Source organism: Anguilla rostrata, chromosome 5, assembly GCF_018555375.3.
Source record: "Anguilla rostrata isolate EN2019 chromosome 5, ASM1855537v3, whole genome shotgun sequence".
Lineage (NCBI taxonomy): Eukaryota > Metazoa > Chordata > Actinopteri > Anguilliformes > Anguillidae > Anguilla > Anguilla rostrata.
The window spans coordinates 19,689,750-19,717,231 of NC_057937.1; the positions used below are offsets into that span (position 1 = coordinate 19,689,750).

The 27,482-nt window shown below is 42.9% G+C and overlaps 1 protein-coding gene across 1 annotated transcript in view; it reads right to left on the reverse strand.

Moving 5' to 3' along the window:
* Positions 1-27,482, reverse strand: part of LOC135256053 (multiple epidermal growth factor-like domains protein 11) — a 128,939-nt gene that overhangs the window by 82,949 nt on the left and 18,508 nt on the right. The window contains exons 2-5 of the mRNA XM_064337926.1: positions 15,211-15,332; positions 12,498-12,599; positions 8,943-9,043; positions 8-100 (exon numbers count right to left, since the gene is read on the reverse strand). Of these exons, the coding sequence (XP_064193996.1) occupies positions 8-100; positions 8,943-9,043; positions 12,498-12,599; positions 15,211-15,326 (412 nt within the window). The 5' untranslated portion in view covers positions 15,327-15,332. The remainder of the gene's footprint in view (positions 1-7; positions 101-8,942; positions 9,044-12,497; positions 12,600-15,210; positions 15,333-27,482) is intronic.

Below are 27,482 nucleotides of genomic sequence, written 5' to 3' on the forward strand. Positions count from 1 at the left end.
GACTCACCACTGGAGCAGTCCAGTCCTCCCCACCCGGGTTCACACTGGCAGGTATCAGGGGACACACAGCGGCCATGAGCACACTCCTCTGTACAGAGAGCTGAGAGAAAGAGAGGGTTAGAGTCTCACAGAGACACACACACACACACACACACACACGTGCACGCACGCACACACACACACACACACGCACGCACACACACTCACAAACACACACACCACACTCACATGCACACACACAAACACACACATTCACACATACACACACACACACACATTCACACACACACACACAAACACACACACACAGGCATGCACACACATACGCGTACACACACAAACACTGACAAGCATACACACACGCTCACACACACACACAAACACACACATGCACACACATGTACAAACACACACATACACACACACAAACACACACATGCACACATATGTACAAACACACACTCAAACCATATTTTCAGTTAGCCTGCAAACCACAGAAAATTATAAACCTATCAAAGGAGGCCACTAAAGCATCCTCAATATATTCGGTTTTGTTTGTTCCTGTCCATAGCCGTACATGCGCACACTGGAAATCTAACACTAAAGTCCACCCCTAATACTGAAAAATTCCCACAGGAAAAGTGGCCTTCTTTATGTTCTTTAAATGTGGGCGGCTTTATGTCACTGACCATTCTTCACGCAAGCCAAGAAATTTGAGCAGTGGGCGAAAAATATGCAAAATTAGCTCATGCTTTTTGCCGATGACACTAATATAACAGCCCGTGGAGTCACAATGTATACTAAGTGTGCACTTTTTCTCCATCATTCCCCATTGAGCCACTCGCTGACACATTGATTGGGGTAATATTAGCATTACTGGCAATGCTCCGCGCAAGATCGAGTGGAGTTTTTTTATTTTATTATTTTTTTATTCAGCACGGTAATAAAATGACCTACATTGAGTTCTGTCAGCGTGCCAGCTTTCTGGCAGGAGGCAAAGAGAAGAAGAAAAAAAAAATTCAAAAGAAAAGAAGAATAAAAAGCAATATTTAGCACGAATTAGGCGGAGACAGCCAAGGTCGTCGAAGCGGACGGGGTTAAAACGGGATGCCTCGTTTTATCTCGCGCTGAAAACGGCTCAGCCGGACCCGGCGGGAACAAACCGCTTTGATTGAGATCAGCGCAGTCCCCTTATCGCCGGGGCCGGGGGAGGAGGCCGTTCCGGGAAAGGACTGGCGCTCGGGCAGACGTGGACTGGAAGGCGCTGGGGTGTGCGCTTCCAAGCACGGGCACGTGTGACAGCCCCTGAGGGATGCGTTCGGACGGAAAACTGAGCGACCAGCTCAAGGGAGACCGGTTTTACTATTTATTTATTTATTTACTAATTCATTTATTTTCACTATACCTCCTAAAGTTGAACATAGAAACTACTATAACACTGACTAAGGCATAGGTTCATTTGCAGGTGGCACAGAGGGTTAAGCCATCTTGGAAAACAACCTGTATTAACTATGAAAAACATACATGAAAATAGGCATTCAAAGTACATGCATTTAAAATGCCACCCATTCCTGGTGGTGCAAGTCTGTCTCTTCCCTGGCCAACAGTCTTAACATACTTTTGTGGCAATTTTAGTTCCCTTCTTTGTGCCTCTTCACTATTAGCAAGCTTCTCCAAGTGCAACAGAATCTCCCCATCATTCATTTCAGATTCTGATTACGAGCATGCGCTCTGATATACTGCTGTCCACCTCACACCAACACTCAAGAAGGACCTGTATATCAATTTGTCATGTAGCGTACTGTACCCGCGCTTAGAATAAATTACATCTGGCAATGCCAGCATTTTAACAGCTTTTCTCAAAATGAGCCATGGTCTCGGTTTCCAAATATGATGCTATTAATGCATTTGTACATCAGCTACTATATTATTTGGTGACAAGTAATTTCTTACGTTCATTCTGATGAAGCATTATGGCAGGAGGCTTTCTGACAGAGAGAGAAACATTTCTGTACGGTTCAGGGTGTGTTTGCTCTTGGATACCTTCATGCGCTTATATTTTTGCTTGGCTGAGGATGTCCTTCATGTCTTTCAAAGCTCTGTTTGTTTATCACATACCAGAAGACAGTAGTCTGGACAAACTTTATTTTAGAGTAAACAGGGGATATATTGTGTGGCTGTGGATATAAGCTATACCCTTGTATCCAATCAAAACTTCCAAGTCAAGGGAACATGCTATTGAAGTACAAGAATGTCAAACATTTCCAGATTAATCCTGGGTAATATTTATAACAAAGTGAACTTTTTCCATTAAAATTAATCTGGGAAGGTTCTTTTTTATTATTAAATAACTCCTTCCCTTAAAATGCCTTGCCAGTTTTTTTTTTTTTTTTAATTCGGGGGATGACAGTGCTCACAGCTTGATCTGGTAGAGAGTGCAGAGGCTTCAGTAGCTGTGTGATTGGAAGAAGTCAGAGCAGTTCTGTGGTAGGCAGAGGACAGGGCAGTGCTGGGATGGGCAGAGGCATGGGAAGCACTATGATATATTGAGGTATAGCTAGTGCTGTGATTAGCATTAACCAGTGCAGCCCTGTGATTGGATAGGGAAGTACTACGATTGGCTGGGCAGAGTCTCGCCATTTCTCCCCTGTCTACGGAGGCAGGGAAAGGGGCGGGGCAGCAGGGATGGGCATGTCTGCTTAGGGACTGTGGGGTGAGCCAGGTCAGCACTCGCATTGATTACCACTCAATCACTCTTTGATTGGGACTGGGAATGGTCCCAATCAGAGCTATCCCTTAGCACCCAGAGGATGGCCATAATCTTAGAAATGCTTCCCAAGCAAAAACACTAAACCAAGAACACAGGAAAATGACATAGGGAGGATTTCATGGTATTAAGGCAACATCTGTTCAGCCATCCAAGTCCCAGCGGTAAAGTAATTAAATAAATAAAAGACCAATTTGGCCTGTCTTATTTCACAAAGCAGGTCACCTGAGATCAACGGAGCTGAGTAACTAAAGAATCTATTCAGGTATTACAAAAAAAACAGGAGAGGGGTTGGGGGCAGAGGACAAACAAAGGTGATTCCCAGACAGCATCATGAGACAACTTATTTTAAATTCAGTTTCCGTCATCAATTTCTGATCAGCAGAGAGCGAGAAAATGCCAAGTCTGGACTTGTTAAAATTATTATAACACAGAAAACTGGGTTATGTAATGATGGAGATGAAAGATACCCCGGCTTCTGAGAAACAAAAAAAAGATGATATCAGAGGAAGTGACAATGGGGCTGATTCCTGACTGTCGTTCCACAGTGGGGAGGTGAACGTTCCCTTGTGCAAGGGCAGAAATGACAGCGGCTCGATGGCACCTTTTATTAAATCAGCCTTGCACCCTGGTCTAGTCACTGCTGGGAACAGCATAAAGAAATGCAACACTTCCCACGAAGCAACCTACATAAGAGCAATACAAAGCCCTTATGACCTCTGCATAACACCTTCATGACAACTACAAACATAGCAATAAATGTTAACGCCAGGGGTCTGCAACCCTGTACCAAGAGAGCCACAGGGTCTGCTGATTTTTGTTTTCACCAAAAAAATCTGAAAATAATTCAGACCCAAGAAGCCAGGTGAGATTTGTTAATCGTGTAATCAATTAAGCACTGCATAAGAGCAGAAACCAGCAGACCACATGGGTCCTGCAGACCGCCGACTTATGCGAAGCTACATAAGAGTGCCATAGGGTGGGCTATGTCACCGTCCACGTCAGGAGTGACATTACCATAACAACCTGATTCAGTCCCCGATTTCTCTAATAAAAATGTGATTACATTAAACATGACAAGGAATCCATGAAGAGCCTCAGTCCATCATCTTCTTTTCCTGCTGCCTCTCTGTTCCTTAATCAATGTCAGAGAGGATTTATCCTCTCACTTTTCTTTGAGGTGATAAAAAAAGTGGCAACAAGGCGGAGTAGGGGGTGAAGAAGAAAAATCAAAGTCTGAAAATAAATCCCTTGGAAAAAAGTCTCATATTGTAGCTCATTAAAGCGGAAATGTAAAACATATACTTTGGATGACAGCACAGAATGTTATTCATATCCCAAACTAATTTTCCAGTGCTTGGCCTCATTAATACCATACTGGTCTCTGGTAGCGCAGAACTCCCAGTGCCTCTAATGGCAAAGGGAGAGAATAGATGGGGATGCTTATCTCTCCCCGAAGAACAGCAGTATCAAACATGTGTGCGCAAACAGTGGAGTATCAGGTCATTTGTTCTTGATAGATTTAAGACCTGGTTGTGTTACTGGAGAAGTCAGTTAGCCAATTAAATCACTAGTTGGCGATATACAGAGCATCAGAGCAGGGAGTTTATGTTATTGCTGAAACACGACTGTCAAAGGCACCTCTACACCTTTCTATCTCTTGATTTCTGTCTTTCTGTCTGTTTCTTTTTCTCCGCTTCTCTCGCACTATATCTTACTTTCTGCCTATCAATTTGAACATAAACGAGCTTTATTAGCACTACAGGTACCAGCCATTATATAACCGAAGCATTCAAAAATAGCACAATTATCGTTTACTGATCCATTCATTTTATATGTATAATTTACTAATATAAAACATTACATTTACATTCTCTCTCTCTCTCTCAGTTTGCACATTGTTTGGTGATTTCTACCCTTCCAAGGAGTAGAACCAACCTGTGCTGTCCCCCACCCCAAAAACAAATAACAAAATGAAAAATAAAATAAATGATGTGATATGATTTCTGATATGAGAGATAAGAAACATTTGGATCTTACAAACAAAGGCAGAGTTAATTGAAGGGCAACAAAAAATGTGCCGAAGATTCCAGATAAGAAAGGAACGCTGCTAATACCTGCTCTTGTGCCCCTACACAAAACATGGATGGCAGTACAAATCTCTTAATCCTCGCGGTGTGAGGAGGGGGATTAGAGGGATTTTAACGCTCCGCAGAGACTGTGCAGTGCAGGAGGCAGCCAAGGGACACCCTCTGGCTGTCATCGCTAGCCTCCGCCCTGAACCATCCAGCCCCGCCTCCGTCACCCAGCGCCCCTACCAACTCGCTCTGCCCTTATCATCCAGCACTCTCGTGTCACTTAGCCCCACCCCCACTATCCAGACCCACGCCCAGCCCCACCCTCATTATGCCTTGCCCCGTCCTTCACCTCAGCTCGGAGACGGGACTCCCTTAAAATGATTGTAAAGGTAAAACCGAGAACACCTTCAGACTACATTGTATGGGGTTATTATGGTATGCATTACGCATCAGCAACAGCACGAGAAATCAATTGCATTGCAATATCGACTTGCAATATCAGTCTGAGCATTTCCATCTATTCCTATGAGGGGATTAAATGGGTGGAGTTCAATTTATTACCGGGATCGGGGCTACTGGGTCCAAGTCCTTCATGATGTCACGAAGGACCTGACTTAATGGCAAATAAATGTTCTAGTCTCCTTGCATGTCTCCTCCCATAGTTTGAGGCAAATAAAAGTATTCTGTCCTACTAAATCAGTGAAACACTCCGTTGTCATGGAGAATCACTGTCCACATTATCAATATTTGTAATGCAGTAGTTAGCTGTAGTTGGACGGAGTGTAGCACAGTGGGTAAGGAACTGGGCTTGTAACCGAAAGGTTGCAGGTTCGATTCCTGGGTAGGACACTGCCGTTGTACCCTTAAGCAAGGTACTTAACCGAAATTGCTTCAGTATATATCCAGCTGTATAAATGGATACAATGTAAAAAAGCTGTGTAAGTCGCTCTGGATAAGAGCGTCTGCTAAGTGCCTGTAATGTAATGTAATGTAGTTATTTTGCCATTTTTCTGCTCTTAATCCTTCTACCGACCTTATCACTCTCCCAGTCTCCTTTCTTCCCCAACCTGCTCTTTCTCCCACCTTCTCCATCCCTTTGTGGTGGTACTACCAAGCTGGCTGGCAAGCTAAGCTAGTTACATTATCCCTAGAGCTACAGAACTACAGTTTTCAGTTCATTATTGTTATTTCATTTTGTTTTGTTACCAAGCCTCTGTTTTCATTGCAAACTTGTCGAATTTACTCTGTGTAAGTGCCCTCCCTGGATGCAAAAACATGGAGGATGAGGTCGAGGGTAACATTATGATGTCATTGTTTCCTAAGGATGATGCAATTTAGAAGAAATGGGTGGAGTTTTTTAAAAGCACTGGCACAATCAGTGCTAACACCCACTGGAGTAGTGACCAAAATAGCACTTCAGCACTCAAAACAGGGCCAGAATATTAGCACTCTAAAATGAATTCTAATACTGTTTTGTGTGTGTGTGTGTGTGTGCGTGCATGTGTGTGAATGCATGTGTGCGGGCGTGTCAATAGGACGGCCCCTGTCCTTCAAACGCCCGTTACCAAATATTACCTGACTTGAATCAACGCATGGTTCCCTTTAAAGCCGATAATGAAAGCATTTCATCTTACTGCACTTGATCTTCTAATCAGTATGTAGTAGCAATGCATTCCCTTCACTGTAGCTTTACACCATGAAACATAGCATTTAGTGCAAAAAAAGAAAGCAGCTATACAGCAGGTTCCTACTGGAAAGGACCTTAACAGGCGATTTTCAGTGATTTAACAGCTTGGCACAGGCTGCCCCTGAACTCGTTATTGCAGCTAAACTCTCATAGAGTTAATGCAATGTTAAACTGGTGCCCCCCCCCTCCCCCACTCCCAAAAGCACTTAAAACACCTCAGTCCCGCTCTCCCAATAAAAGACACTGAACCCCCTTGTCAGCAGCAAGATAAATGCTACATAGGGAAGGGGGCACCATGAATTAAGCTTTCTGTACATATAGCCACAATGGGAGAGGTGGGGGGGCATTTAGGAAATTAGAACCTTACCCTTCCCCCCCAACGCCGTGCCCACAACCACCACCCCACTCAACACCCCCCCCACCCCACCACTCTTATTGGGGGGGGGGCCCTTAACTAGCCCCGTGCCTGCTTAGAAGGTCACACAACAAAAGACCAGCCCAGTGCACTTATCACGAAGAGAGAGAAAGTGAGCCAGAGAGAGAGAGAGAGAGAGAGAGAGGGATAGATGGATGAACAGCAGAGTTGGCGAGCTGGCCTTGGGTGCACCGGGTCAGAGATAGATCTCCACAATAAAGTCAGGAGCTGTTTGTCTCCTCCGAGCCTCCGGGGTTCCGCAGCACTGCGGGAGCCTTTAATAAAGTTGTTTACGACCAGCGACGGGCGGGGAAACACAATGCCCCTCTCGCGCGCGCCCCCGAGCACGGCTCATCTACCTCGCCTTCCCGTTAAGGAAGGGGGCGAAATCAAGCCTGTCGCTCACAAGGCGCCATCTGGGGTGTGTAATTGATTTATTCTTTAAAAACCGGGACGCGAAGGACAAGACGGACAGAGAGGGGAGCCGGCCTCTTTAAAGAGAAGGAGACAAAAACAACGTTGTGAGCCCACCACGGGTCAAGCTCTGTCGAAAACAATGACGGTGCGTCCATCTCGCTGCTCACCATTTGAAACCTCCCCCTCAGATCGGGTGTTCGGCTTGTCTGGGTTTGTCATGGTAACAGATGCTGCATTTTATTAATTTGTTTTCGTCAATTAAAAAAGGAAGTAAATTGTCATCGTAAAAAAGGATTATAAAATGCTAAAGGAAATAATGCATTACAGTTAATGGACACTGTAAATTTGTGTTCAGGCAGCTGTTCGAGCTTCCATATCGTTTCTTCTCTTCTGTTTTTGAATTTGGTGGTGTTATGACTCAGGGGCTTCAGGCAATTCTACAGGTTTGATTATACAAATCCAGTGGCTGTTCCATAGAAACCTAACAAATATTTGGAAGTTTAGAGTTGAGGTTCTGCTGCTTGATTTGCTACCAGAGGGGTTTGAATCCCTATTCATGAACTGTTGTTGCACCCACACACACACACACACACAAACACACACTTGATGAGGTGGCTCGGAGACGCTCATTCAGCAACATAAAAGGGAACTAGCTCAACTTGCGCAAGATAGCAACGTGTGTGCTTGTTACAGCCTCAGTGTGCAATTAGATGGATGACAGATTTCATCTCCTGCACTTATACAGTCCACCCATCCCCCCACCCCCACCCGATACCGGAGTAATATCACAGAGAGGCGGGGACTAAAAATATGCCACACTCATCACAAATAGCATTTTCAAATCCTTTCCGCTGTGTCTGAAACACCTCTTACGAGCTCTGTGAAGTGACAGCGTCACACTCTCTGGGTCTCATGAAAAGAGAGGGTGGTAACAGTCCTGTAAGGAGTTTCTGAAAGGCAGAGCGTGAAGAATCTGAATCACTCCTGGTTAAATGTTCGGGGACAAACAAAAGGTACAGGGGTTCAGCGCTGGTGTCTGTGCCAGTCATGCCCACAGCAATGACTGGCGACTTGTGAAAATGATTAAATTCCCAGGAGTAGAGTTAGAAGTTTTTATATTCTTTATATCAGACATACCATTATGCCTTGCATTATGCCAATTACCTTTATGTGACCATAGTTTCAAACAATACTGTATTATGGGTGTAATAAGATGGGCTTCCATGCATAAACTAAATGTATTTATGTTTTTTGAATGATATACTTTGAATCAGGCTAACAGGGCTTACTTAGCATTTCAATTATTTTTTCCCTCTTATGAAAGGTTGGGTTGTTTGTTTGGGGGTTTAGATGAGAGTGGCATGTTGGGGCTAGGAATAAGGTCCAAAACACGAAAAAGTATATTTTGAAATCCGTACTCTGTAAAGAGTTGATTGAACACTAAATATTTTACTGTGATTTAAAAAAATGAACAGGCTTGGAATATCATATAATATAAAATGGGGGTGGGGCTGACGCAACAACATGAGGAAGAGGAAGGAATAGGCTGGAGAAGAAGGGCAAAAGAGGGACACTCACGGACACAGAGGTCTCCGCTCTCGATGTATCCAGGGCAACACTGCGAGCGGCGCCTGTACATGGTCCTCACGCCCCGCCGATATGCAGTCTTATAGCTGATCCTGGAACAGTGAGGCGCACAGAGTCAAACAGAAGGTTGTTACGCATACAGGGATCACAACTGATCATGGAACAGCGATGAACAGCGGTACAGATGTAACCTTTACTGTGGCCTGTTATTCTACCTGATCTTAAAACAGGGGTGCCTAGAGTTGGCATTTGTGTACATATTGTGTACACCCTTATCACAGTGGTAAAGATGTGATTTTCGTAAAGGCCTTTATTAAAGCTTATCCTGGACCAGTGATGCACAGAGGTAGAGATAGAGATGACTGATACATACTCAGTAATCATAACAGTTCCTGGAAGTTGTAAAAAGTTGGTGGTTAAGTACAGCATTATCATAAGAGATCCTAGAACACTATTGCGTAGAAGTAAACAGGTGTTTTTTTCTTTGTTTTTCTTATACTGCAGCTGATCCTGGAACAGTGAGGCACAGAGTTAAAGAGGTATCCATTATGTACACCATCTCCATGACTTGTCCTGAAACAGTGATCAATGGTAAATGGGTAATTGCCGTATAGACAGGAAGGTTTTTTATTATGAGTGTTGATTGCTTGTTCCCTGCCTAGTGTTCCTGACAGTAATGGAGCCACTATGGCATGGTTACAGCACTGTACTCTCATTCTGTACATCCCTCCCTACCCTTCTCACCCCCTTTCTCCTTTTCTTTTGTCTGTCTCCACCCATCTTAATGCATGTCCTTCATCTTTCTCTCTCTCTCTCTCTCTCTCTCAACGATTTGTGGATCCAAGAATCAAACTGCCTTCATTACTACTGGATGTATTACACAATGTCTTCTTTATCTATCTCTCTCACCCCCTTCCATTCAAATGGGAGTGCTCCCTCTCCCACTACCGACCACTCATAGTCCAGTGTTCTGCTGCTATATGCAGTTAGCCCATCTGGGGGAAGTCCATCCTAGCAGCCAGTAGGGGGAGGTAGTAAGTAAGTAAGCCTGGGCAGCCCACTGTCTCTACAGCCCAAACAAATTCTGCAGGCTAACAATGGATTAGCATCTCATTAAGTTTTGAAAGGTTTTGATTGCAGCGTGTAATTCAGTGGTGTCAAACTCGTTGCCATGGAGGGCCGTGTGTATGCAGGTTTTCATTCCAGCCTCAGATCTTGATTATATAATTAATTAAATTATTTGCTGAATTAGGGATGCAGGTTTGTGCACAATGGTGACCCGACATCTATGGTGACCCGCATTGTCTAAATAAAATTTTTCTTATATTCTGTTCTTCAATGCAGTTAAACGCATATGGCTGAATGAGTAATTGGACTCAACTAAGGCAGCATTAATTGGTTGGAATGAAAACCTGCATACACACGGCCCTCCATGGCAACAAGTTTGACACCACTGGTGTAATTGCTGTTCTGTATCAGCTGATAACCAGCAAGAATCCTGCAGGTTCTGAAGTTCAGTGTTTATGTTTTCTCCACCATTATGCATGTGTTCCTAAGATCCTGCAGTGTTCCGAGAGGTTTAAAGGACAGCGAAAGTAGAGAACTGAAAACTTTTAATATTTTACATCAGCTCATTTTTTAATTCCTGAAACATCTGCAATTGTAATGATTAAAGAGCCTATATAAACAGGAGAATGCTTTAAAGCCACTTTTAAAAGATAAATATGCTGGCTAAACTTTCTTCTAAATAAACTGTTACAAAATTTAACGTTTCCCGGTCTTACGTCCTAAATCAAGGACACTGAAATCTGGCCCTTGGGGCCTGTAGTACTGCTGGTTTGCATTCCTCTCCTCTAATCAGGGACTGATTTAAACCTAATGCACCAGGTGAGTATAATTTCTGACCAATCAATGCCATTATTGGACTATGGACTATCAGTCAGAAGAAAACCAGCAGTAATACTGATCTTGAGGGCCTGAGTATCCCTGTCTGCTATGCTAGATTTCTAAATTCATGATTTGAGTCCTAAATCAATAACTAATGTAAATGTTGTATTCACAAAGTTATTTTCCCTCTATTGGTATTAGAATAGCATTTGAAGCTGATAATTAGATCATTATTTTTCATTAAAAGACACCACTATCTACACAATAATTGCTGTAGTTAATAGTTCTGAGTTATTACTGAATATAATTATTCAATTACTAGTATGCATCAGGTAACCGGTTGATACTGCTCAACACACAGCCTATGTGACTTAACGAGACTTGTATGCATGTTTTTTTTTGTAACAAAACACACAATCATTTTATATCTTATAAGGCCTTATTGAGCACTGACTAAGAAAATTATTTGCAATCCAAAACACAGACAAGTTATCGTTAGTTAATCAACAGAACAATATACAGGTCTGAAAGCTGTTGGTTTAGGACTATTGATAATTTCATCTATTTTCATTTCATTGAGGTAGTGCAATACAAATCCGTGGAGCGCACCGTCAGTCGTTCAAAATAATAATGGGGTGAAATCTGAATTAATTATTTAATTCATAAGCAACACGTAGTATCATTTTTAAAATATCAATTTAATGTAAGAACAGTTCTGAATTTAACCACAGACAGCTACTGTAGCTGGGAGACAGACAATAACATAATTTAACTCAATACATACAATGTATTATTCGTTTTCAGTGCAGAAAAATGTATTTTCTATGTTAATACATTATGTAAACGTACTAGCCAGCTACAGATGCATTGGATGAAGCAGGCTATAAAGAGTTTGGAAACAAGATGTGCACACTCCTTTAGCCAATCAATGACCTAAATTAAGCACTAAAGTGCAGGAACAGATCAAAAACCAGCAAACACAGTGGCCTTCCAGGATTTGAGTTGGAGATCCTTGTCTCAGTCTCTCGGAAAACCTGGTCAGCAGTGGGTTTACAAAGTACGCAACTTCAGTGTCCTGTAGCTGGTGTTTAAGACAGCGGTTGGTATTAGCCTGTGTCTGTACTAGTGAGTTTGAGAGCACGCTGCAAATGGGACAAAGGCAATTGATCTTGTTCTACATTCGGGAAGCACGGAAGTCTCAAGAAAATCCTGTTCTAGTCTCCAGCCTGAAGGCAAGCTACAATCGAACCACACCTTAAAAACTGAAGGGGTTAAAAAAAAATCAAGCAAACCAAAGTGCAGCTATGAGTATTTTCTCCAGTGTGGTGAAGAGCGTTCTTTGCTTGGTCATATTTAGCAGCAGTGACTCACACTTATTTTAGTGTGTCGCCAGTGAACCCTAATGCAGCCATTAGAGCCAATGCAATGATGGTCAAATATCCGTAATAAGGAGACAAATTGCAAAACATGCTTTGCCTTGCTAGTGCATGGAAATGAAAAGTAGCCAGACCCTTGGACGTGACGTAAATCTCTCCCAACCTTATGGTTTCATGTTTGTGACTGAAGTATTCTTCTTGTGTTTTTTTTTTTGTCACGGAAATGCAGAGGAGAAAATGGAACACTGAACGATGTGGCACTGGTAGAAAGACTCATACCCACCTGTGCCTGGTGCATTTGAACCAGTTGAGAATGTCTGTGCATCTGGTGTAGTAGATCTGGTCGAATGGGTGAGCATAGGATTCCTGCACAGTCACTGCATAGCTGGAAAAAAATAAGACAATAAGACTTCAAAAGGAAACAGAGCAGCAGTGTAATGTAGAGTTACGGTAGCAGTGTGGTGCAATGGTTAGAGCAGCAGTACGGCATAGTGGTTATAACAGCTGTGTGGTATACTGGTTTGAGCAGCAGTGGAGTGCAATGATTACAGCAGTGTGGAATAGTGGTTAGAGCAGCAATATGGAGTAGTGTGGTGTGGAATAGTGGTTAGAGCAGCAGTATGGAGTAGCAGGGTGTAGAGTAGTGATTAGAGCGCAGTGTGGGTAGTGGTTAAAGCAGCAGTGTGGTAACATGGTTGCAGCAGCATTTTCATAACATTTTCATCTAAGCATTCAGCCTGGCCAGTGTACAAGTAAGTGCATGTAACAATTCTAGAAGAACAGTGCTAGACTTAATTAATGAGCCTATTTGATTAGCAAACAAACCAGTAAAATAATCTAAAATAAAACACTAAAATCCAACCGCAATCTGGCTGCTGTCACATAAAGACAATCTCAGACTGGAGGTTTTCATTCTCAGGCCCGTAACTGTCAGAAACATGGACTGAGTGATGGGTAATCAACCGGGGAGTTTCAGTGGAGATCCATCACTGATGGACACGCAGGGGACGGCTGATTTATTTCTGTCCGGGTTTTGCTGAAGTGGCCCTTAACAAATGCGTTTGTCATTAGAGCATACTCTGATAACAGGCAGGAGAAAAAACCCCCCGCCCTTCTCCCAGGGGGGTAGCTGTGGCCCATTGGCGGCCAGTGCTGGAAGTCTCGCCATCGCCTGGCAACTGAACCGCCTATTGACAGTGCCGCCTGTACGTGCAGACTGAGGATGGAAAAGGGGGCGCTTTTAACCCCTCTCAAAAACGTCTGTCCATTCCTAAAAATGTATGTCATGTTTATCTGCATGTAAAGCAGTTCCAAACCCTGTTCCTGGGGATCTACTGTGCTGTAGATTTTCATTTCAATCCTAATCTGGCACACCTGATTCTTCTAGTGAGCAGCTCAAAGAGATCTTGAGCTGTTGCGTGAGGTGTACAATGTTAATGTTGGAGTGAAAACCTACAAGACATTAGAACTCCAGGAACATGGTTGGGAACCACAGAGGGAGGGGTCAAGGTTTCCACAACTACATGACTTTGCTACTTGTCCAGCCTTTTTGTTACTCTCTAAAATTCAAGTAATCTGAGAAGCTTGGCGAAAGAGGCACAGAAAAAAAAACACAAGAAGAGATAAATGTCAGTTGCTTGATTTGTCACTACCCCCCAGGGGAGCAATTTGATAGTAAGGTATGGTATGAGCTAAAGTCTACCCAGATGTTCAGGTGAAACTTATGTCCTTAGTGCCAACCCCTCAATACAAATACGTATGGCAGCTACATCCTCTCGTTGCAAACCATGGAGATTCTCGGTCTTCCTGCTGAACACATCCTGTGATATAACAAAGTGAACGTTGTGCATAGCAGACCTGGGTCAAATACGTAGTTGTTTTTGATTCAAATACTTTTCTGTGCTCTATTGATCTTGCCTGGTGTAACTGAGTCTGCCAATATGACCAGAAGGCGGGGATTGCACTTTCTGAGAGTATTTCATTGGTTCCAATACACCAGACAAGATCAATAAAGCGTAGAAAAGTATTTGAATCCAAAACAAATATGGATTTGACCCAGGTCTGGTGCATAGACCCTTCTGCACGTGCTCAGCCCTGCGGGATGTGTTTGTGCAGTGCTGTGGACCTTCTCAATCTCCCCCGTACATTGTGCACTGGGGAGGAGGGAAGTTACTCCTGTGTATTCGGACACCTACAAATACGGCATAATTATTTCAGCAAGAGGGTGGATGTGATTGATTAGGGTAAATGGAAGCCTTGATCAATTTGCTCCTGTGTTCCATTTATGTCCCTCTTCCTTCCCTCCCCGTCTTTTCCCTTTTAGCAACTCAGTTTCACTGAGGAGGGTTAAAAAACCTCTTATAAACCAAATAAAACTCATACAATGTGGCTTCCCACACCGCAGATCTTGTCTCATAACTGATAAAATAGAATGATTGCACAATGAGTAACTATTTACTAAATAGCATGATTGGCAAGCATATCAAACAGAAAAAGAAAATAAAAAGGGATTTCTCATTTCCTAAGCTTTCATAAGAAATTAATATTTTGCTTCTTTCTTGATGAAGTACCTAATGAAGTAAGCATATACTTACTTCAACAATTGAGAGTAACTAGTTCACTAAGAAAGTAATGAAGCAACCAGTTACTCCACAAAAACTAACTAAAACTAAAAAAATGATCTTATATCTGATGAATAAATGGTCTTTTTTCAAATCAAGTCAAAGCATGGTTTCTTTGCAAGAAGATATCTTGGGCTCTGTTTATGAAGAATCCACATGCTTTCACGCTATATGGTGATAATGACTATGCCATCGTGTCTAATTTATATTTGTCCCAAACAGAGATAACAGCTCTGAAAACAAACAGCTTTTGGGAAACAAATTAGCCTGTGATATCACAAAAGCATGTGATCAGTGTTGCAGAAGAGAGTGATGGGATGTCACATAAAATAAAAGATTCTTAATTCAAATCCTCCAGGGCAGTAGGGAGCTCACCTCTCCCAGTGACTGCATACGTTGGGGTCATCTGGGTTGAGGCTCCACGTTTGAGAAGGGAACCCCAAAACTGCTAACAGCACCAGGGCCATGAAGGAGCCCAAACCAGGCCACATCTCCCCCTGTGGAGAGAGAGAGAGAGGGGGGGGGGGGGAGAGACATTCTGTTTATTTACAGAGTGTAATATTTTTGTTTTATACTATATATACAATTTTAATTGTTGCATATTTTCTGTTATAAATGCATGTTGTTCTGTGTATATCTCCAGATATAGCTTTATGCCAACAGCATAGTAAAATATCATGTTAATTTAACTGTAAAGGAGTACAATAGGAACCATGTGTACTCCATAAGAGTTGATTTGACACTGAACATTTCATTGTGAAAGTAATTCATAAATAACTGGAGAGAGAAAAAAGAGAGAGATGGAGACCAGAAGGTCACCCACAGAGTAACTGCAATAATTATATACATATAGTTGGTGAATCGACCAATTTAAACAAGGTAAATATGATGGAAAGAAACCTTGGCTTACACAGGCAAGGCTGAGTCAGGAAAGGGGGACGCAGATGCTTTAAATTACCACTACATTTTGCTTAATAATGCCTGACAGCCACGAGAGTGTGTGCGTATACTAAACCAGATGTGGTGACAGACGGGACGCACCCAAGGATTGCCAGAAAAGGGGCGTAAAGAGGACAGCGAGGAGCCGCGCTCCTTTCTAATTGAAACAAAATTGACTCTCCTTTGCCGGAGCCGGCTGGGTCGCTACCGGGCTTTGTGCGAGGCCCACGTAGCGAGAATGCGTCTTCGAAAGGCATTCGCGCTGACAGTCGCATCACCGCTGTGAGCACGCGTTTGATTAAAACATAAACCAACTGAGCGTCCGACCCGTAATGACTGATAAACCTGCCACGACGCCGTCCCGTCGCAACCCTCTCGAGCGGTCGGTGCATAAAACGCTGAGATTGCTTTCGGCACAGTTTAAGAGCCTGCCATCTCTGTCCAAGGCGCTGGAACGCTTCAGACTTGAGGAGGGAGAGCACAGCTTCAGGAAGGTTGGAGGTATGAAACCTCACGTTCCCTATATGAACTCCAGCACCTGTGTAGGTGTGTTTGGACTGTGCCTAATTACTCAGTGGCACTCTGTTACTTGACATTAAAGTTACTGGCTTTAAAGCAGTGACAGAATGCCACGGTAGCAAGAAAACCAGCCTTGTAAAATGGAAGTTGCAGGTTTGAATCCCAGGACTAAGTTCTTCAGTGCATTAACCTCATCTTTATATACTATATATTATTTCATGATACATTAACTAAACACTCACTCTGCAAAGCACGCAAATAGTCCAGCCACAGTTAGTTCCACTTAAGGCCAGTTGGTCTACAGAGGTTTGAGGTTTGCTTTGTGTTGATTCCTGTGCCAGAAGCATTCCACAATTGGTCTGAACAAACAATGTGACAGAAGACTCCTTCTCTCAACTCCCTGCAGGACCCTCTGTGTGAAGTGAAAAACACTGCAAACTTTCCACTTTCTTCCTCGCTTCCGTATTCCAGGAAACTCAATCACGGCGGCATTCAGACAGAGCTGAAGAACTGTTCTTCAAATCTCAGTACTGTAAGTCAGCTCAGATGAATGTCTTATGCTAAGCACTACTTAAGAGCGACATCCTTCACAAATAAATGTTGCCAATAAAGAAACATCTTTCCATAATAAAGCGCTAAATAATTTCTCTATTGAACCTCAAGATCTAAAAAGCCAGAGAAATGAGCATGCAGCTAATTTCTCTAATTATTCACGGAATTGAAACCCTAGTGTCATGTAGGGGGTGGCTGATCAATCCCTTTCATACTGATTTCTGATTGATCTTGGAAAAACCTCATGCATGATTAATGGTTTATTATTAAGATCAATGGATCCTTAACTGAATCTATTTGAAGCTGTGCATGATCCCAATAGACGAAGATCTCAGTAGTGTTCCTCAGTTCTGTTCTCTATTTAATGAAGGATGGTGACATCACGCTGAAAAGTGATGAGACTTTTATCACCGCGTTGCTTAAGTGACTTCGTGAGCAACGTTGATTTGTGGGAACGGCAATTCTAATGAAAAGCAATCTTCAAAAGCAAGCACTATTCACTTTGCCGGGCTTAAATACAGGACGTACAGCAGCTGAGGGAGGAGCATCACGACGGATTTCAGTGTCAGCTAAAAAGAGGATGCAGTGTAGCTGGGCGGGGGCAGAGGGTGGTGATTTCAGGTCAGCTAAAGAAGAATACAGTGCAACTGGGGGGGGGTGGTAGACAGAGTGCAGAGTGACTGGTCTCAGTTCAGTCAAAATTGGTGCAGTGCAGCTAGGGGAGGGGCTAGAGCAGGGGTCTGCAACACTGGTCATGAACAGTCACAGGCTCTGCTGGTTTTTGTTTTACCTTAAAATCAGCACCCAATTTAGACTTAAGTAGTTGGATGCAGTGAGTTAACTGTGTAATCAACTGCTTTAACTGATTAATTAAGTGCAGAGTAACAATGAAAACCAGCAGAGCCTGTGGTTCTCCAGGACCAGGGTTGCAGATCCCTGGGCTAGAGATGCTTGTCTTAGGTCAGTAATGTTCACTTCTCACCTCTTCCTTTGGCTAGAGGAAGTCACTCTCAGCTGATTTAGAGACTCAGACAGAGAGACTCCAAAATGGACACTGAAGTCTTCACGCAGAACCATTCTGTATCCCAGAGGATCAGACCGACAGATCAACTGATGGACCAGGAGACTAGGAGAGGTTCTATACTAGGCCATGAACACTTCACTCCTGACTGCAGTGTGAACAGGTTTGACATATGGCCCACTTTATGCATATATCAAACCTGTTCACAACACAGTCGCATTCTTAGCATTTTATGAAGTGTAAACATGTAATGTTATTCAGTCAAAGTGATATGCATTCAGAATGAGATTGCTCCAAAGGGAACCGCCAGAGCTAATGAGCAATTACAGTGATGGGAAGCTTTAATTGGGGACACTTGTAGAACATAAAATGTAGCAGATTTAATTTCATATAATCAATGTAGCGCAGAGCACAGAAGACAAGAATCAAGACTCATTTGGTAAAATATGGAAAAGATTTCAACTTCATTGCAATATCACATTCTGAATTAGTTTAAAGATACGAGAGCTCCATAAGTTGTGAGAAACTGCAGATCAGTACAGAGTGTAATACATGTTTTAATGAGAGCCCAAAGACAAATGGAGAGCTGTGGTGCCACTCAAACTATCAATGTCCATGGAGTAGGCAGGAAAGAAATAGCCAGCTATGCTTACATTTGAATGGGAGAAATTACTCATTCGTGGTTAAAATTAAAAAAGGGTCTGCTGAACATCCCCTGTTAGTGCACTTTTCCAGAGTTCAAATGGGGTTCGTGGCCTGGTAAGGAATTCGGACTGTGCCAACCGTGGCTGGCAGCCACACAGGGTGGCACGTAATTGGCAGCAACCACCCCTCCTGGTCAACAGGGCACCCGCGGTCTGCTTCATCGACCCGTGCATGAGACGTCCAAGCGGGCTCAACTCGCGGACCGCAGTGTGAAAAGAGGCAGCGGCTTGATATCAAGCATTTCTGAGAAGAGCACTTGCTTGTCTGCACTGTCCCAAGTTGATATCAGAGGTCATAGTGAAAAGCTCAGCTGGTAACAATTACTGGGGTTACTGAACTGAGAAACAAATGCCTTGTTTTTAAACAACAAAGTGCAGCTGGAATGTTTATCCTCAGTGCTCCAGAGAGGAGAGGGAGCGCAGCTCCAGTTACATAAACACAAGTCTCTAGAGTGCTCCCGATTTAGGAGCATTTGCTCCCAAAAACTGTTGTGCCCTAGCCGAAAAAATAATTTAGGAGTGACTGATATTGACCGATAGGCATGCATTATTAGTGTGCTCCTAAATTTTTCAACTTAGGAACAAATGTGCTCCTTGGAAAAAAAATGTCAGCATAGTGCCCTGAAAAATAATAATAGATTAGGGCAGTTTCATCTCATTACCACTTACGACACCATGAGTGGGAGTTCAGAAGTGTCTAAAAGAAGTGAAGGATGCTTACTGTTCCTTGTTGACGATACTGATGACTATCATTAGCATGACAATAACAGTCCTGCAGCAGACTGCTGCCATATAGCTCACCTCATTAGAAAAGTAGTTAATTATTCCTCCTCTGTTCTTTGCTGTGGCCAATCAGGGTGTTTTGCACCAGGAGGAAAAAAAAACATTGCAACGAAAGATGGCTTCCATTTTTTATCTTCACTGAAAAAAAAAAAAAATTCGTTTATGAGCGGCTCTTCTTGTGATGCAAAAACTGACCCCTTGTGTCAGTGCCGCAATACGCCAGAGCCGAGGCCACGCTCAATCCTGTGTGTTCAGATTCCCCCCAGCTGAGGTGGTTAATTAGGTCTGATTGAGCTGCTAATTGAGCGCCGATCTCTATTTGACATCCCTGAAATGCAACTTGTTGCAAATGAATTCTCTGTGAAAGACACACGCTCTGGGGTGTGTTTCCGCAAACACGAAGATAAAGTTGTTTACACCATATTTTGTTGGAAGCTGTTCTCAATTAAGCATAATATTTATGGAAATGAACTGTTCCAGGCCACATTGAAAAACTAATTACTTTTAGTCGATGAAGCCAAACACCTGTCCGTGTTACTAATTCGATTAAGGGGCCAAAAAGAGTGGAAACAGCCTCGAGAAACACCTTTACTTCTGGCCCTCTGTTAAAGCAAACACAGTTCCTGGAACCCCTATCTGCAACTGAGATCTAAGAGTCAATACTCGTTAAGTGATGTCAGAGTCCAGATCAGTGTTCAATTAGCAACTCAATCAAACTTGATTAAGTGAGCTGATTAGCGGTAGGGGCTAACCTCAGTGAGCATAGCGCGCCCCCAGGACCAGACCTGAAAAACACTGCAGTACTTAGGTATTTACAGCTCACTGCCTAATGCCCACACTGCTGGCCCCACCCACACACCTGTCCTTTTCACTGACACTAAGGACTAGATTCAGTCAACATTTTCTCCAGGCCAATGCACTGGTTTTTCCTTTGAATATTGGCGTTTGCTGAACTTGCCCAACTTCCAGCAGATAGAGGAAGACCCCAATATTTTAATGAGCTCTACCATCCCCAGACAGAAAATCTGTACTGTTTCTTTAATGATGCAAAGATTCACTGCACTTATTATTTTTAAAATAAAAAATACTGACAGATATTTTTAGCTGAAGATGAACTGACTGAACTCTACTCTACACTGAATCTTTACCAACACTTCTCTTGGCACATGATTTGGAGGATCTGCAAAGACAGGGTTAATATTATAGGATATAACCTTTTGTAAGGTATTAGTTTAAAAGGGTCATTCATAATATCTTCATCCACTGCAGCCCTTGTCATTAGCCTGTATGAACATCATATCCTATTCTTAACAAATGACATAAGGTTGTGAAGCATGTTATGCTAAACATTACAGCATGAATGTCATACAAACCCATTCCAAAATGTCCTCTGAAAACATTACAAAAAGTCCATAAGTATACAGAATAATGCAAACATGCCATTCAGCCCATCTTGGCTTGCACAATAGCTTCTAACTGAAGTATCCAGTATTGTGTCAAGCAAGTGTCTCTGCCTCTACCGCATGACCTGACGTGCCTTCAAAAAGGAGATTGTTCGCAGCTATGTTCCCTTGTAACAATTCCATTCTGCTTCGTTCACCGGTGACATTGATTTAGTTTTGATGGACACGCCAATAAGAAGCAGAGCAATTTTCACCATGGATTACCTGCAGAGTGCAGGTCCATGCAGTCAAAGAGCCAGTTTTGATAAAGGATTTCTCCACTTGTCTCCCTCGTCGACGGCAGACCGATCTTGAACTGTGAGTTAATAGATCTAAACAATCTGAACACTTTACTGTGTGCTTATTTATTATACCCAATTTCTTTTCACAGACAAGGGAGGTTTTACCTAAAAGATATACAATGCAGATATAATTAAATATCTTTATTAGAAACTGTTCATAAGGCAAGGATGGACCAGGGATTTTTGGGCACTGGGAAGGTTGTGAAAAGGTCTAGGTAATACATTGATCCATTTAATTTCATTTTAAAAAAAGCTTCTCCCATTGATTAGAGGTTTTCTCAAGGCACTAGAAACCCTGGAATATTGGTTTTAATTAAGCTTGCTCAAGAGGCACTACAGTTGAATACTCACAGAGGACATGAGACCCAGGTCCCACTGACAGCCCTGAAAGCCCACAAGACTACAGCCCTGAGCAGGCAAACAGAAGCCTATACCGGCCTGGAGAATCCCATCCCACAGCCATGCGTGTCCCTGCACTGTCCATGATGTCTTTCACACATCTGCAAGAGGGAGGAAGGGCAGAGGAGTAGGAAGAGAGGAAGAGATGGAACAGAGAGAGAAGGAAGAAGGGAGGGAGAGAGGAACAAAGAGAGGACAAGACAGAGAGAAAAGCATAGATCGGAGACGGGAAGGGAGAGTGGGATTGAGAGGAATGAAGGGGCGGAGACAGAGACAGAGAGAGGAAAGAGAAGAGAGCGTGATAGAAGAGAGGTAGAAAGGAGAGGGAAATGGAGGAAGGAAGAGGGGGAATATTGACAAATAGAAAAGGGGATGTCCCTTGACGGGCAGTTTGAGAGAACAGAGGCTGTAGCTTACACTGCCCCCAACAGCAGACTGAAGCTGAGCTGCACTCCCACAGGACAAGAAAAATGCCATGCAGTGAAAGCGCTTTATTTCCTTTTCTCCTAGGCCAAAACGAGATTGGCAACAGACCGCACCAAGACATGTGAAAGCATCTCATGTTTCTCAATTTGCTTTCTCCTGAGAATTGTATGACCGATATCTCAGTTTAGACTCAAAAAGATCTAAATTAGCGTTCTCTGTAGTGTCATCCAAACAACTAGCTTGATCTACCAGGCAAAATCTCTGTTTTTTTCCTCCTACGTTTAAAATAATGATGGGATGATGTTTCATTTACCTATTTCTCATATATCTCATACAAAGCTGACTTCGTTTCTTCATTTGCTTCTTGTTATTGCTCCTATGTGGATTTTAATAGAGTGAGTTCAGACACAGAACATTTTTGTGTGGTCCATTAATGTTTTTTAGATTACAGCACAGAATCGCACTGCATGTAGCTGCCTGCCACATTCTAAGAGATAATAGAGACCCTCTAACTCCTGCTAACTGTGAAAGGTTTTATTATTTTCTATCTCTATTGTTTGCTACAGTGTCCTATTATAAATATTGCTGTTGGCATCATTTTTATTATCATTTTATTTTAACTGTTCGTTTGTTTTATTGTTATAAAATTAGCTGTATAACCTCTGGTGTAGTGCCCACTGTAAAATTATGTCATGCCAATAAAGCATTTAAATTGAACCTGAAATGGAAGTGAGAGAGGGGGGATATGTGAGAAAACTTTCTCGGTCGTTTAGCAGGTGCTTAACTTAACTCCGTACCGCATGGTTTATTCATGCGGAGACCCGCCGACGATCACGACAGTCATAAATCACGGCACGCGCCCACGCTTACCTCCGGAGGCAGGGGAACGGGGGAAACCGCCGGACACGCGCGTCCCTCAACCACATCTCTCATCTGGATGACCTTGGTTTTATGGAGCAGACGCCGGGGGGAAGGCGGGGGGGAGGGGGCAGGCTCATTACCTCTCTATTCATCTCATTCAACAAAAGTCCCTTTACGCCGGCTGTCAGAACCCATCCCGTCGCGTTCGCTCCGAGACCACGGACTGCTGGGTGCTTTTTTACACATTAGACTTCTGCAAAAAAATTAGCAGGGGAGGACTTCACATTTGTTCGCAGGGCAATACAAAGAACTTTTTTTTTTTTTTTGCTTTTGAAGGAAACAAAAAGTACTGAAAGGTTTTCAGAGACGAGAAGCCATTCGGCTCCTCTGGGATGTCAAAGTAGGATAAAGACCGGGCAAGAGTATGTGCTAGACACATGGAAACGAATAAAAACACAAGCAGAACATTACATTACATTTATTTGGCAGACGCTTTTATCCAAAGTGACGTACAATAAGAAGAAGACGTAAAAACCAAGTAGCCACTCAGGGCAAAATATGAGGTATATGAGAAAAAGCTTCCAAGACAAACATTGATGAAGATAACTTTAAAAACATTGTTTTTAGAGTAGCTGTTACAAATGGGATGACCTGCTAATTTGAGGTAAAAACATGCATCAGCGTGTTGTTATATTCCCTCTCCCAAATAGTCTGCAAAGTCTCCCATCTTCAAGTGGCTGCCATACAAAATTTCCAGAATCTTCTCCCCACATTTCATTTTAAACCCTAATCTACCAATGACTCTCGTAATTTACCTCTGACATACTCAATTTTCACTCCCCCACTCTGGCACCCCTGAAAAGGGAAACAACAGCGCCCCCTGTTGACAGCTTCAGCTGGCAAACACCTATGTTCCCCAGTAACTCCTCAGTTTAATTAATTTGGCTTGCTTGTTTATTTGCTTCATGAAAGGTGCTGGAACACGGAGCCCGTACCAGCAGCCAGTCTGAGAGAATCTGAGCAGAAGCCAGTAAGGGAAATAATTTGATTAACTGAATAAATCAGCTGGCAGAAGAACCCACACGAGCAGAGAGCGCCTGACTCCCTGCATTGTACTGACAAGGCTCAGACTGAGGGGGCAGGAAGGGGGTGGAGGGGTGGCACACACATCATACACACACTTTTAAAACACACACACTCACGCACGCGGGCGCATGCACACATGCACACGCATGTGTACACAAACACACACGCGTACACACAAACACACACACGCGCAAGCACAAGCACATCAATTCCACCTGCACTGCTGCAAAGAAATGAAGCACTCTCTGTTCAGAATTAACCTAGCACTTACCCAGCAGCCCCACTTCTACCTCCTTACCTCTCCCTGTCAGCACCAGCCTGCACAAACAGTAAAATGTCCGGTGTTAATTCAACTCTTAACAGATAACATTCGGACCCAATTGGTTATTTGTTAGAGTTGAATTAACACTGTTAAGAATATAATTAACAGTGGACATTTTACTGTGTGGGAGCTCACTTACACACACACACTAGATTGAACACTGTTGAGTTCACACTGTCTATTTCACATGGTTCACTTTACCCCTGAACATTGAACACATGAACAAATGACAACTTAACACTACTTTTTACACTGTCTGCTTAACACTGTGATAGCGTGAATGTAACACTGAGATAAAGACACATTTTATAGTCACGCTCTAACCCACCCAGGCATGTACACAAATAGGTTTTCAACAAGTATAATAAAATACACATACCTACAACTACGCATACACACAACAGCATTTGGCTTTAGTTTGGGAAGGCCAGCTACTTCTGACCAAAGTCAGTAGAAGCAGAGTCGGTCAGGGGTCAGAGTTCAAGGAGAGAAAGCAGAAGAAGGAGAGTGAGACTGAGAGAGAGAGAGAGAGAGAGAGAGAGAGAGAGAACAACAGCAGCATGCAGACGAAGACCATAGAGCAACTTAAATGCTGAAACAACAACACAGAAGCCAGGGCAATTTTACACCTCAGTAATTTCACACCTCTGCAAATCACTTGCCCAGTCTCCCTGTCTCTTCATTTATTTAGGGTCAGAAGCACCGTGTGGTGTAAAACACGGGGACAGCTAGTCCCAAAGTAAAATAGGGGAAAAGTGATAAGACGAGGGCAGAGAGAGTCCACCTCTATTATTGATCTGCTCCAAATGCAAAAACTGCAGCCAACTTCCATGAAACCGTGAAACTTCCACGAAAGTTTCTGGTCAGCCATTTTTCTTTTGTTTTCTTCATGTCAGATAGCAGGCCAGACATATATAGTAATTCAACATGATCGCAGGCACACACTGTTTTACAAGCACATGAAATATTCCAGTCAAAATGAATGAATGTCCGGTTAAGGCACAGTTTTAGTGCATGGATGGGCCTCTCGGGTTGGTTTCAAATGCGAACTGCGCCAATAACAACTGTGGTCAGCAGCACTGCAGGGTGATGCACAATTGGCTCTAGCATCGCCCAGGAATGGCAGCTTTTCAGTTGACTGGGATTACAGGATCTTATCACCCAGTAGCACGCCCTGTTAGCCAATCAGATGAAATGCCTTCCTCTGACTTACAGTATGTCTGTGTAAGTGTAATGAGTTAGAGATGTGCCAAGGTTGGATTTAAACCTGGGACTCTCTTGTCCAAAGGTTTTCTTAGGCAAACATTTTCTTTTGAATGTGAGGGTTGCATTGCCGGTGTATCGTCACGGTAACCTGCTACGAGATCTTTGCTTTACCGAATACTTAACGTGCATCAGTAGAGAACTAGCCAAGCCACACCCGCTACTTAAGTCGTGTAAGAGTATGGGAGGAGAAATTGCATCATCAGATGTAATTGGTTTGCTAATCATCTCAGCAACTTGCTGAGAGTGATAGAACACTACATTGTTCAATAGGATTACAAAGTGTGAAGTATTGTATCAGGCCTGAACCGGCTTCTCTCTGCTGGTGGCAAAATGCTCCAGTAAAACACATCAAGGAATGTCATTAGAGGCCAGCTGGGTATGTGGGTGAGAATGTCCTTATTGGAGATGGTGGAACACATGGTTAAGTTGCTCCCATTTGACCTGGCTCATTTACAGAGGCACCTTGACCGATAATGAATGATGACGAAAAGCCATGATTAATGACATGACCAATAACTGTGAAATCGATTTCACCTGGAACATTGGCTCTTTTCTATTGGCCACTTTTCCTGTCTTTTCCTGCCCTTGATCGTTTACCTGCTCCATTCTTACAGGCACAAACTGAGAGCTGAGCTCTTACATATATGTATAAGGACTGGTTTCTGATTGAATAAATGAGCAAATAGGTTTTTGCATATGTGCAGTGTAGACTCACAATTGTGGGAATAGGTTCTATCAGCTGAGACCAAATGCTTCGGTTTTGCTAGACATTATTGACTTTGTTGATTTTTGCATCTTCTGTATGAAATTGCATTTATTGTTTTGGAAAAGTATGCTTAACATTTGCATTTAAAATAGTGAATGTATATATATATATATATATATTGCTGTTCTCATTTAGGTAATGGTCATGATTAAGTGGAACACAGTTTCATTCCAAGTGACTTAGCAAGTGAGAAAATCTGTCATACAGAAATAAACTTTTACACAGTGAGGCCTAAAGCTGAGGTCACTGCCAGCAATCGGCGCACTGCAGAACTTGCTCTTGTTTTCTCGTGCAGAATTGCATTTTTACCTTCCTACGACAAGACTGATTCTCCCGGCGTTAGAAAAAAAAAACCTGAAATTACACAACTCATGAATCCCGAGATAAGCCGGTGAAATTTGTTGGACTTAATTGGGCAGATAAAGTGAAATTTCTTTGCGGCATTAACGACTTGCGTTGTGCGTGTTAATTAGCACCCAGGTCCTCTGCTCTCTGTTTTGATCAGAAATGTGTGATATGTTAATGCAAAAAAAAGAAAGAAAAGATGTAAAAACAAAAAAAGGCTTCCTTAAACTGACAGTTTTTTAAAAGTTAGGTAAAATTTTATTTCATTATTTATTCCATTATTTCATAGTTTTCCATACCATCGATGAGAGAACAAACAAAAAACAAAAGCACTACACAAAGAAGATGGGGATAGTGCAGTCGTTGCTGCCTTATTCAGTTCTTAAAGTAGCCTCACCTCCCCCTGACTCCTCAAAGTCTGAATCATCCCTTCTACAGCTAATTAACCCCCCGGATCCCCTATCAGGTCCTGAGTGGAGAATGATTACTCACAGCTGTTAAAGACCAGAATAAATTCTGACGGTCTTGACGGTCCCATTGGGTGTCATTACACGAGTAACCTGCCCTTGATGCCTTGTGTCCTCAGAGAAGGGGGGGTGCATGTTCCTCTCAGATACCCCCCGCTCCACCGCGTCCATCCCATCTACCTGTCCTAATAAAATATACATCCCCACTCCCCGCTTTGAATCTCTGCTTGCCCTCGCGCTTGCACGCTGACACCGGGACATTAATAAAACAGCAACGGCGGACACTGCTCCAGCGCAGGTCAGAGTTTCAGTCAATCAAAATAAAAGTCCCCGCAGCAGGTTCATGGGTACGCGTACGTTCAGAACTTCTAATGGGCGCCAAATTTTCTGAATGGCCAATAAATGTTTTTCTGAAAGAGGACATGTTCCAAAAACGATGAAAGATGC